Source organism: Prinia subflava, chromosome 17 (assembly GCF_021018805.1).
Source record: "Prinia subflava isolate CZ2003 ecotype Zambia chromosome 17, Cam_Psub_1.2, whole genome shotgun sequence".
Lineage (NCBI taxonomy): Eukaryota > Metazoa > Chordata > Aves > Passeriformes > Cisticolidae > Prinia > Prinia subflava.
In genome coordinates, this window is record NC_086263.1 from 2,025,921 (window position 1) to 2,038,747 (window position 12,827).

General features: G+C 47.5%; 1 protein-coding gene across 4 annotated transcripts in view; it reads right to left on the reverse strand.

The window, feature by feature from the left end:
• DNAAF8 (dynein axonemal assembly factor 8) overlaps positions 1-12,827 on the reverse strand; it is a 96,714-nt gene that overhangs the window by 36,911 nt on the left and 46,976 nt on the right. For all 4 annotated transcript variants that reach the window (XM_063414793.1, XM_063414794.1, XM_063414791.1 and 1 more), the window contains 6 exons: positions 11,821-12,052; positions 9,869-9,975; positions 6,789-6,943; positions 5,398-5,536; positions 2,106-2,234; positions 418-603 (listed from right to left, as the gene is read on the reverse strand). In XM_063414793.1, the coding sequence (XP_063270863.1) occupies positions 418-603; positions 2,106-2,234; positions 5,398-5,536; positions 6,789-6,943; positions 9,869-9,975; positions 11,821-12,052 (948 nt within the window). The remainder of the gene's footprint in view (positions 1-417; positions 604-2,105; positions 2,235-5,397; positions 5,537-6,788; positions 6,944-9,868; positions 9,976-11,820; positions 12,053-12,827) is intronic.

Genomic DNA, 12,827 nt, shown 5'->3' on the forward strand with positions numbered 1-12,827 from the left:
GTGGGGAGGCACCGCTCTCCTCCCGCGGGGAACCGCAGTGTGGGGTGTGAAGAGCCTTGGTTCTGTTCACCGAGGCTGTCACTGGACAAACACAGCCTGAGACTCCCAAATTCCTGTCCCAGTTCCAGCCCAGCCTTGCCTCCCCGTGCTCAGGCAGGGACACAATGCTTTGTGTTACATAAAAGCTCAGCAAGCCCAAGCACTACTCAGAACTCGCTGCTCTCTGAAGCAAATTATGCCCACCTGAGCTGTTTGTGATTGCTCACAACAAACCAAGAGAAATTCTTCAGCTCTTTAGGGGGGGTAACAAAGAAACCCGTTCTTCCTGAGGCCCCTTCACCCCATTTTCCATGATGTTCCTGCTGTTCTAGAAAGAGCTACCCAGGATAAACTTTCCCACCGCAGAACCGGGATCACCTGCACTCTGATCCCCGGGGCCGGGCAGGATCTGCTGGAGGAGCTCTCCAGCACTGCTCAGAGCCTGCATCCCCACCACTGTCAGCATCACCACCTGCAGCATCCCGGGCTCGGCAGCGTAAGCTCGGTGCCACAGAAAATCCAGAGGGATGTGCTGGGGCTCTGGCACTGCGCTGAGGTTTCCTCCTGCCCGGGGAGAGCATCAAAACAAAACTGTTACCCCGTGAAAACATCTCAATCTCTTTGCTGTGAAGGAATTACATAAATCCCAATCAGCATTTCACTGTCTCCTCACACTGCAGCTCAGGAAAAGCCTCCTGATGAGGAATATTAACACAGCAAACCCCCTCTAATTAGTCCCAGTCCTTCCCTGGAATTACATTTTGCTGTGTAAAGCAAATACAATCCCTTGTAATTTTGATATCCTTATTCACACCATTAGGCAGAGCTGATAGATCTGTACCAAAATGATTTAAGGCACCGGTTTTGGGTTGATAACTAATGACTGACTTCACATTAAATCAATACCTCATTTTGCTTTCTAGGACATGGCAGGGCACACAATTGGGAGCTAATTTGGGGACTGCTTATATGCACAGTCCTGTTGGGAACAGCACAGCCTGGAGAATCCCTGCTTGTTCTACACTGATTCACTACATGATTATTTAAACAATTGTATCAATAAACATTTATTTACTTACTTATTCCAACATCATACTATTTCATAATGCTAGAGAATGGTGAATGACATGCATTTAATTTTATTTTTTCCTTAGGATTTAGTGTCAGTTTGGTTTTGGAGAGCAATATATTTTAACTCAAAGTCCCAGCATTCAAATTTTCAAACAATTAAAATAAATTAAACTAAATTAACTTGCTGAACACATAAACTCCCCCAATCTGTAGTTAGTAAAATAAACATTGGATTTTTTTTACTCCAAGTGTACAGAACTAAGAGGTTTAAGACTCACCCATGTGAGTCATAGATTAAGAACAGAAAACCCATTTCCTTGCTGTTTGAAATCCTATCAGTCTCTCAGCTTTGAATGAACAAGTTACCAAAGTGAATACAACTGTACAAACTGAAATTTAGAACATCTGAGTAAAATGGAATTGGAAAGTGCCTTTTCTGTACCTGCAGAACTATAGCTGCCAGCATTTATCTCTTCAGCACATTCCAGTTTTACACACAACCACTAATTTATCTCATTTTAATATTTTGACTTCTCTTGAAACTATGGCAATAAATATGTATTGATTGGCTATTACTCTTTTAATTATCTTAATTAAGGCTTATATGGATGTTACCATGTCACATTTCAATGATTTCTTTGTGCATGTATCTTTTAATTTACTTTAAAAAGCTATTTTAATTTTGATTTCCATTGATTCTTCCACGAGAGTTACTGTGATTGACTGGCAGCAGAACAGTCAGTGAGATACTACAGACAAAAAACATATTCCTAACGTTTTATTCAGAAAATCCCTTGTTAATGTGGCTGCTCCATCCCTGGCAGTGCCCAAGGCCAGGCTGGATGGGGTGTGGAGCAGCCTGGGATAGCAGCAGGTGTCCCTGCCAGTGGCAGGGGTGGATGAGATGAGCTCCGAGGTCCCTCCCAACCCAAAGCACTCCCTGGGTGTGTGACCCTGTGAAGGCCAGGCCAGGGCAGCTCCCAGTGCTGACGTACCCAGGCTGTGCAGCGCGGCCTCGGCGTAGGGAGCCCCGTGGAAGCACAGGGACGGCTCCGCTCCGGCAGCTGCAGGGGGGACGCTGCGCCCGCTGCCACGGCCCGGCTCTGCCAGCTCCTCCATCAGCCCTGTGCTCAGAACAGCAGCAAAGGTGAGCAATGCACAGCTCTGCTCGGCCTGACATCAAAACACTCTGCTGTCAAATGTCTGAGTCACTGGGCACAGCTCCCTTACAGACTGAGCTTACCTGAGACACCAAATGCAACAGAGCCATTACTCTGCCCAAAATCACATGGACCACTTAAAATGGGGCAAGGAGCTTTTGAAAACTGAGGCTGGCCTCAGCTTCCTCTGGCTTTTTCAGCAGCACCTGCGGTGGCTAAACAGCAGGTCTGTAAAAGCCTCACAGACTGAATTCTGACTTGATTGAACTGTACTGGTGAGAATCTGTCCTGAAAATGGAATCCTGTACTGGTGGACAAGAGCCTGTTCTCATGAGAGAAGTGCTAAGACTGGGACAGTTAACTTGTACCTGTGTAAACTGTTCCAAACCATCAAAGAGAAAAAATGCAAACAATAGCTGAAACCAGATGCTTGCCAGCATGTAAACACCTCTTGTGAACTCACCAATCCTTACAGGTAAGAGCTTGTTACTCACCAATTAAAAGTAGGCACAACATGTTTGTAAAACTCTACATAAATAAAACGTGTAAATGCACAGAGATCCTTTTTTGCTACATGAACAAGAGTGTGTCTTGTCTCTCAAGATCACAGCAACAAGCCCCCAATTGTTTCTATCCCCTTCTATCTCCTGCTGGGAACTGAAACTGGAACAAGTGCACAGATGCTGCCAGAGAGCTCCTGAATTAGAATAAATATCTTCAATAAGGTGGTGTCCAGTAGGAAGAGTCCCAAATCTGCGCCCAGTGCTCACATGGAGGCCCTCAAGGCGTCTCACACTTCCAGGCATGAGGCCAAAGTCCTGCATCCCACAGGGCCCTCGTGGGCAGGGAGGTATTGCTGGGGTGACAGACCTGAACAGAGACATCATGTTCTGCTCCCGTGATTTCCAGCCTGGAAAATATCTCATTCCACAGCACTTTTACGGACACTAAGTGCTTAAAGCCACAATCTCTCGGCTCCCATTCTCCCTCCAAAGAGCTGGGCTGTGCACAGGCAGTGCATTAAGGTGTTGCATACAGTACATTTCCACAACAATTAGTTCAGCCTTCTGTAATAATGTTTCAGGCCACAGTTTTAAAGGCTTGTTATTTTTTAAATTACTTTGTACACATTTGATTGCTTCCTACCGAACAAGCCTGTCAAAAATTCGATGTAGTGGAGCATGGGAAATGGATTATTGGTGCTAGAGGCTGATGGCAAAGCTTGGATATCAAATGTACCACTGACAATCACCTGCTTCTCAAAATTCAGAAGCCGTGAGGCACCAAAAATGGGCCATCACTGTCCCAGCAGTATTGCCTGTTATAGATTCAAACTCAGGGCATGGCAGAAAATAAAGCTTGGACAAAAATATATGGTGTTTGAACCTCAGGACAGAGATCCTCACCCATCTATTTATCTGCTCTGTTTCAGGAGTAATTGTCGAATTTGAACTTGCTTTGAAAATTGAACAGCGTTCACACCTTGAAGCTGCAGCTGCTTTTCATATTGATTACAAATGCAAACTTCTTAGTGAGGTATTTACCCTACTCCAATCCTAGTGCCATCCTGCACTTCCCAGAGGCCAAACCAAAGCTTGTGTGGAGAGAACATCAGCTTCCCTCTCCAGGGCTCTGGAATATGGACTGAGGTGTCTTTCTGCAGTACAGAACTGATGAAAATAGCACAGAACACATGGAAAGAGGCATTTTCAAAATCTGTCACAAACAAAGGGAAAAAACCCTGAGTTCTCTAGCATGAGGGGAAATAATTTATCTTTCCAGACAGCCCTTTGTTCCAGCCCCATCTATATATTTCTAGTGGAAATTTCCCCATGCAAAACATGAATAAAAAGCATCATCTGTGGCACTCAGGGAAGCAGCAGAAACTGCACTTTTTAATGAGCAACTTTCCCTGGGTGCAGAGGCAGCAGGTGACATGGGGCTGTAATTACTGTGCCGTGATTAATCCTCTGTGTCTGCACATGTTTTCAGAACATTCTGTGATAGTCTCAGGAGAAAAAGCCCAGGACTATTTGAATTGTCATTGTTCCCCCCAACCTCTAAATGTTCTTTCCTATTGTGGATAAAATAAAGGAAGCCACTGGGCTGTGGATGAATGTCTCCATCATGGGCTGTGTGGGATGGTGTTAATGAGGGGTCACCCACAGTGACCCCTTCTTGGGAGGAGCCAAGCAGGGCAGGAGTTCTGTTCCCTCCTGACCACTGCTGTCGCCTCTGATCTTCCCTGCTTGAGGTCGATGTCAACTGATTGTGAAGAAAACAGAAACTCAAGTAGGAAGATTTAGGACAGCAGCTTGGCTGGGTTTTGGCAGCCCCTGTGTACAAAATGAGTTACCTGTGGGGTGCTTGGAAGTCACAAGGATGGAGGACTCGAAGCTGAGGTTGGTGGAATCAGATGCTGCCCTCAGGCTCAGTGGCACAGCTGTATTTTGGCTACCCTACCTCTCTGGGCAAAAAGAGTTTCTGAGAGGAGGTGATTGAGGCCATAAAATCCCAGCAAGTCCTGAGCTGGGAGGGACCCACAAGGATCCTTGAAATCCAGCTTCTGGCCCTGAGCAGGACAGCCCCAGCAACACCTCCATGGGCTGGGTGTGAGATGCCAAAGTCAGGGCCAGCTTTGAAGAGTCCAGGGACAAGGCTCACAAATCCAAACAGAAGGTTACAACTTCACATAAAGGAAAAATATTTCCCATAATGATGGAACAAAGGCCCAGGGAGGCAGGAGAATCTCTGTCCTTGCAGATTTTCAAGACCTGACAGAAAAAAAGCCCTGAGCATCCTGAGGGAATTCATTGCTGATGCTCTGCTGAGCAGAGTGTTGGATGAGAGACCTTCTGAGGCCCCTTCCACGAGGAACTACTTGGTGATTCCAAGTTCAAGAGGACTCCAGAGCTAAAGATCAAACAACTGGTAAAGGTCAGGCATTCTGTTGGATGTGTAGTAGTGACTGATTCACACATTGGTCTGGAGATTCCTACAGCAACATGAGCAGCCCTTGATACTCCCAATAAATATTCCCTGCACTGTACAGCTGTGGTTGGACTGCTAATGTGGAGCTCACACACACTGAAGTGCAACCCTCCCTCCCAGGCAGGGCAAGCAATACCTGTCAGCAGGGCAGGGATGTGATGTCTGGCGTTCTCCTTCCTCAGCAGCAGCACCAGGCAGTGCCTGCGGCCTCCAGCAGGGGCTTCTGCAGCACCAGCAGCTGAGCTGGAGCCCTTGCCAGGGCAAAAGACAGCGATCTGAAATAATGAGGGGCAGATTAGAATGCTAAATCTGGATGTAATTACTATAGGGCTCAAGCAAATAGATAAATCACAATGGCATAACAAGATACAGCTCACCACTGAGCCACAGGAACTCCAGTATCTGCATGTTCTGCGTCATCTTTTCGTGAGACAGAGAAACTTAATCTGAACTCAAGGAAGAGGCTTAACACAAAATCATTCTGCCCTGCAGCTGGGCTGGGCTAAAACCACAGCAGTTGTAACTCAGCTGATTGGGAGTACCATCCTAAGTCACTCAAAGATTATCTGGAGTCACAAATGAAGGGATGATTTGCAGAAATTTTAGCTCCAAACAGCACATTGGAGCAATGGTTGCTGCTGTTAACTCCTTAATGGTCACTGAGCAGCATGCTCCAAATATCTGGCTATTTGGGCTGTAGTATTCCATGAATAGGTTATATTCATTCTACAAAATATTATGGGCAGGGACATTGTTATTCCTTAGGCTTGATCAAAGAACAAGCAGAAAGGAGGGGATTTATAGAGTTTGATTTGCAAAATTATGCATTTCCTGATTACATAGCAAAGAACCCTCAGCATGATGATTTGAAGTGTGGGGTCCATTCCTTTGTGAGAGAAGGTGTCATATGATTCCTGTGGGATTTATAATGTAAGAAGTGCTGGACTTCTTGCATATGTTAAGTTTGACTGCAACCTTGCATTTGTGATTATTGCTGTTTCCTTAGGCTGACTTGTCAAAATGCCAAGTGCACTTTACCTCAAACCTTTCACCGTGTTAGGCAGAGCTTCAAAGGAAAAAAATCATTTTTGAAAGCTCTTTTTGAAACCCATCTGGAATGCACTGAAGTGGGGGACTTCATGCTGAAGGGCCCAGAGGGGCTGTGAAGTACATCACCAAATTTCAGTCTGTTAGTGAAGATTGTTGTACTGAACCACCTTTGCAGATCAGTATTTTGGTTCATGGGGCTACTGCCAGCTCTTGTTATTCTGACATCAGTGGCAAAAATCACATTTCTTTTAGTAGGAGCAGGATGATGAATTTACACTCCTGTTCTCCATGAGAGGCCAAGGCTTTGTGGGACTTTCCTACTAGAGACAAAGCCAGCACTGAAAGCAGCCAGAGCACCACTCACAGAACACAGAGAGCTGGAAGGAGAGAATGGGTGTTCTCGGGCACTCACGGGAGGAGTGCTGGCACGATTAGCTGCAGAGCAAGGGGTACCCCAGGGCACAAAGGGCACAGTACCTGCCCTGCTGTCATGCCCAGCACAGAGCCCTGCTGTGCTGAGAGCTGCAGCTGCCGCAGTCCTTGCAGCACAAAGCCCCGGCGGGCACAGGTCGAAAGCACAGCCCCATAGGCACGTGGAGGTACCACAGGTGACACCAGCAGAATGATGTCCCCTAGATCAAAGAAAGGGTGAGAAAAACAGCATATTATTGTCACAGAAGCTGTGGTATCAACACAAGGCAGCTCTCACAGCAGCTGCCTCCACCTTGAAGCAAACAGCTGCATCCCAAGCAGTGACCCTGTGTTTTATGGTTTATTCCCTGCATCCAGCTCATCAGGACTGCAATCCAAGGCCAGCCCAGAGTGCGAAAGCTTATGGCATCATCAGTAATATCTTTATGAATCATCACATGAGATGAGCCAGTGTGTCTCCCCAGGTGTGGGAGCTGCTCACACACAGTGTGTCGGTGCTGGCCGGGCTCTGGAAGCTGTCCCTGTGCAGCACTCAGGGCAGGACTGCCACGCTCTGAGTGACCAAACAGGGCAACAAGAACTTGTTCTTGATCAATCTGTCCACTCCAAAGAGCATGAAGCAGCTCTGGCCATTCCTCTCTGCTGTCACTGGTGGTCTCAGCAGTCCTGCTCAGCACTCCCTTCTTGCTTCCTGTTGTCCCTCCTTTGTTCCTGCCTTTAACCCTCATCCCAGACCTGTACTATGGCTCCTGAAGCTCTGGACCACCTGTGAGGTCTCCTTTGGTTTGGTACCCCCTGAGGCCTCACAGGTTCCTTGCACATCATGGTAATGGTACCAGCCTGCCCTGTGCTGCCACCTGATCCTCTTCCAGCAGGTCTGGCTGCTCGAGCTCTCCTTGAATCCCTCATCCCAGGACATAAGATTGTAGACACAACTGGAATTTACCTTGGGTTAGAACCTTGGGTTTTTAGACTTTTGTTTTCAAAGTTGAATCCCAGGCTCACTGCCAATCTTGAGCAAGCTCAGGAGAAAGAGCCTCCAAGGCCTCTTGAGCAGCCCCCACATCTCAAGCACTGTGAGACAAGCTCAAGACTTTTCCCTGAAGCCTCTGATCTGGCTGAGCTCTCTGTTTTTACCATGACCTCCATTATTACACTTTCTCAGTTCTAACACAGCTTTTTTATCTCTCACAATGTATATTCAGAGCTCCATAAGCTGCCAAGAGTGAGCTCTGAAGACAAATCCTCAGTACCACTTCTACATGGGTTTTCCTTTTCACTGCCTCAGTAATTTCTCATAGCTTTAACCAACTGATTTAATGAGATTGGAGGATTTTTCCTTGTGTCCCAATTGATTCTGAGGGTAGGACAGTGAATATTTCTTTTTATTCTAGACTTTGTGATATGGATATCTGCCCTGCCAAGGCTCAGCCTGGTAGTTCAAAGCAACAGCACCAAAACAAGGCAAACCTTGTATTTATCACTAAGGATGGGACAGGCAGGGTGGTTCTTAACCTAAAATCTATTTGGCTTTATGGCTTTAACACTGGCTTTTAGCCATATTCATGATATGGGAACTATCAAAATCTAAGATTGTTGGTGGGAAGATTTTGGCTCCTCTCCAGTTGATAACACTTTAAAAGACATTTTTTGCACACACATATTCCAAATTGACAAGAATATCTGCTTGGGTCACTAAAACTTGGATTGGGCAAAAAAAAATTTGGAAGGGGCAGGTCTACCCAGCTGCAGTACCTCTGCTCTGCATGGGTAAATATTCCTGTCTCCAAGAGGAGCTGCTGGAGACCAAAGGGAAGGAGTCACTGAGTGTTTCTTTTCCTGAAAACACCAAGGGTGTCTGCTCCCAGAGCAGAGTTTCAGCTCCTCTTGCCAAAGCAAAGTTATCTGAGGAGCAAAGCTTGACAGTGACTTCTGAGGCTCAGTGCAGATGGAACGTGGTGTGGTGGAACTCAGCAGCCCACAGCAAATGTGAATCATTAACGGCCATAAAAGGAAGGGGAGGCAGCAAATGTGACTCATTCCATCAGTAGCCACCAGCTGCCATCAATCCCAATCCCAAATAACAGAGCCAAGGGCTTGCTGCCAAACTACCTGAGTTAACATGAGCCAAAAGATTAAAAACTGTCTCCAAATTGTTTTTTCCCTTTCTCCCTTCTCTATTTCCCTCCCCTTCCACTCCTTTTTCATCTTTTTGCCTTATGCTTTCACCCTTTTCTCATGGATTCTTTGCTTTGGCAATGCAATTCCCCATGCCTTCTTTCTCTGTCACTCCAATCCTGCCTCCCTTCTGCCATCTCCTCCCTGACAGCTGCTGAACTTCTGCTCCCCTCAGGCTTCATTCCTGTGAAACCACCTTCAGCCAGGGCAGGAGAAACCAGCCAGGAGCTCCAGGAGCATTGTCCAACCCCCTGCACCCCAGATGTGCTGTGCCAGGCCCACTCCAGGGGATTTTGGCATTTACAGGAGGACCCCAACACCTTTCAGGCAGGCAGGGCCTTGGCAGGTGTCCCTTGGACACAGTTTGCTGCTGCTTAGGTGCAAATTCAGGTGCTGAACACTGCTCCTACAGAGGGAAAATGGGGATGTGAGTGGAACCAGGTGATAACTCAATATTAGTCCCATAAAATGCTCTCCTTTCTGACTGTGTGGTCAGTCCTGTCCTAAACAAAGTCTTAACCATTTAATTTCCCTGATTATAATATCCAGTCTTCAGCAGGAGAGGCAGGTGATCTCTGATCAATAAACAAGCAGATTAAGGACTCTGTTAGGTCTTCATGTGACTGCTTCTTTGATGAACAGGCCCCTCAGTGCAGAGATTTCATGTGAAGTGGTTTTTTGTTTCTTTTTTCCCCTTCAGTGACATCTAAGCAGCCCCCAGGACTCCAGCAGCTGCTCCCATGAGGAGGATGAGGTGTTGCCACTTCTCTGCTGTTTCATTTCAGGCAACAGTGTCCCACTAGAAATTAATTCTTGGCTCCAGAACTGGCCAGGTCACAGCCCTGAGCAATCCAGAGAGGCAGAATTGCCTTAGGTGGGCTGGAGTAAAGTGATGCTGTCAGTGAAGGAGAGCCATAAACCCTCAAATTTCATTTCCTAACACTGACCTTTGGTAGTTGAGACAAGCAAGGCTGGAGGTCGAGGCACCATCAAGCCCTGAAGGTCAACTTTTTCTTCATCTGGTCCTGCCCCAGCTGGTGAAGGACTCTGAGAGCTGCAGAAAAATGATAAATATTAAATGAAAAATTTTAAAAGGTTCTAACTCAAACCTACTTTCTGTGACAAATCCAAGGCCACAGAAGCTTCTCAGGTAAAACTGCTTTACTGGAAAAGCCATTTCAATCCCTTGTCCATGACATGAGCTGCATCAAGGTCTCTCTGACAGAACATCTTTTCATATTACTCCCCCTGAGGCTCTCTGTGTTCAATTAAAAGTAACTAATGCAAAATAGCCAGCTTGGCAAAGAAATCTGGGAATCAAGAAATATGTCAGGCTGCACTAGCAGCGCTTTCCCCACCCACAGACACATCCTAGTTGCTATTCACTTCGGGTTCTTTAGGCTGAGTTTAGCCAGTTTGAAGGGTTCGTGTTAGGCAACAAGCACAAGCCAGTCTGGCAGGGATGTTCTTGCCAGTGAAACTTCCACAACATTCCTGCACATCCAAAAGGACCCAATCAGGGCAGGGTGAACAGAAGGGGTGGTTGAAAGCCAGGGACTGTCTGGGAACAGTTTTGGCTGGGCCTGTGAGCTCAGGCTGCTCAGGCAAACCTGCCTCATGCCTTGCCACCACCACGGAGCTGCCTGGAACACATCCTGCTTGCTCACTCCCAGGAGCCCACAGCATTTGCAAGTCTAATCTGAAAAGGGCAATCTGAGCTGCAGTTTGTATTCCTGTCTCCCAACAGACCAAATTACCAGCATTAGGTGAAAGAAAAGTGCATTATTTAGGATGTAGCACCGCTCTGGACTGAGTTACACCAGAGGAGCAGAATTCATCATTTTTGTAATAGGAAAAAGGCATCCCTGAGGACAATAAGCAAATAAAGAGAATGAAACTTGGCCAAATTGATTTTTTTCACATCTTAAACATGAAAACGATGAGAGCCACTGGTTGTGGCTGAACTCTGACACATAATCCTCCACAGCAATCCACAGGTTAACTCCACATGGCTGAGCTTTGCCACTCACAGAAAGCACTGACAGCAGGGCAGAGGATCTCACCTCCAGCCTGCTGCCTCTGACTGTGCCACTCTGCCCCCAGGATCAGGCAGGATCCCTAAAAACCCCTCTAGAACCTGCAGGTCTGAGCCTTCTGCAGCAGAGTTTCTCAGGCAGTTAAAGGTTTATAAGCCACCCTTCATTTTCACACACATCTCTCCTCATCCTCCAAAGAACCTTTTCCTACTGAATCCCTTTATCAGTTGATGTATAGGGATAAGGCAGAGGTTTCCTAGGAGAGCGTCAGTCACTGGCACAGCCTTGCAGCTCTTCTTCAGCACCAGGTTTCCAAATCTTGCAGCAAGAGGACGAATTACAGGCCTGGATACCAGGGACCAGGGAATGGGAAGCAACTGCAACTGTGCCACACCTGACACATTTGGAACTGAGAGAACAGGAGCTGGAGCTGTGCCAGGGGAGGTTTAGGCTGGAGATCAGGAAAAGGTTCTTTCCCCAGAGGGTGCTGGCACTGCCCAAGCTCCCCGGGGAATGGGCACAGCCCCGAGGCTGCCAGAGCTCCAGGAGTGTTTGGTCAGCACTGCCAGGGATGCCCAGGGTGGGGTTGTTGGGGGGTCTGTGCAGGGCCACAGGTGGGACTGGATGATTCCTGTGGGTCCCATCCCACTCAGGATATTCCATGAGTCTATGATCTGCTGCAGAAGAGGGAAGGCAAACTGCAGACTGCATAACTGGCTTGGGAATACAACAGTGGAGGGATTGCTTCCCCTGCACTCCTGCAGGACCTTTGGAAGGCTGACACAGAGATCTCTGAGACCTCTGCCTTCCTGCAGGGCTCACTGCCTCTGCAGCAAAAGCTCCAAACCATCCGGGGCCATCACCTGGAAGGTGGGGGCAGGATTCCAGCAGCTCTCCCTCCAAACCAGAGGCACAGCTCCCTGTGCACCTGGCTGGGCTGGGGCAGGGACACGACAGGCTCCCCTTGGCTCCGGGCCCTGGGAGAGCCTCGGGTGATGTCCTGCAGGATGCTGTGGGCTTTGGGCCCTCTCACACCTAATGCCAGCACTGGGGGCACCTTGCCAGGCTCTGAGGTGTAGGAGGAAGGCAGCTTTTCTGTGGAAACAAACACATTTGTGAGTAAAACATGGAACAACCCACCCCAGAGTCATTCACTCCACTCAAAGGCTCTTTTCAGATCTATCAGAGACAGAGGAACTACCTGGTTACCTGAGCTGGGGATCAATCACCTGGTTACCTGTGCTGGGAATCAATCACCCGGTTACCTGTGCTGGGAATCAATCACCCGGTTACCTGTGCTGGGAACTACCAGGTTACCTGCCCCGGGGGAGAAATGCTAGCAGCACCTGCACACTTTTACCCAATAGCAAACCTGAAGTTATTCAAGGCAGTCTGTTAAAGAAAGAGAATTTGGTTGCCTCATGTTTGCTGTAAAAAGTTATTACAGAGCAGGTGATGCACTGGAAGTGTCCCTGCCCGTGGCAGGGGTTGGAACTTGGTGGTCTTTAAGATCTTTTCAGCTCAAACTGTGACTCTAAGCCAGCATTTCAAGTCCCTCTTGTTCATTACCACAAGCAAGGCTGGGGGATTAAGTACAGGACAGGAGCAGGGGCCTGAGGAAAGGGATGTGTTTGAAGGGGATCACAAAATGGAAATCTGGGGACTTCTTTTTTACATTCTTTCCTTCTGCATTAAATACAGATTTTGTACAATGCTGTAAGGTCCAGGCATTTGATTTGCCACCTTTAATTTTCTGCCAGGATTTGAACCCTGCCTTCCCTTATTTCCTACAATAACTCTTCCCTATGACCCTGGCAAACCTTTCTCCAGCATAGTAGGGGCCCAGGAATTAACCCCAGAAAAAGCAAAT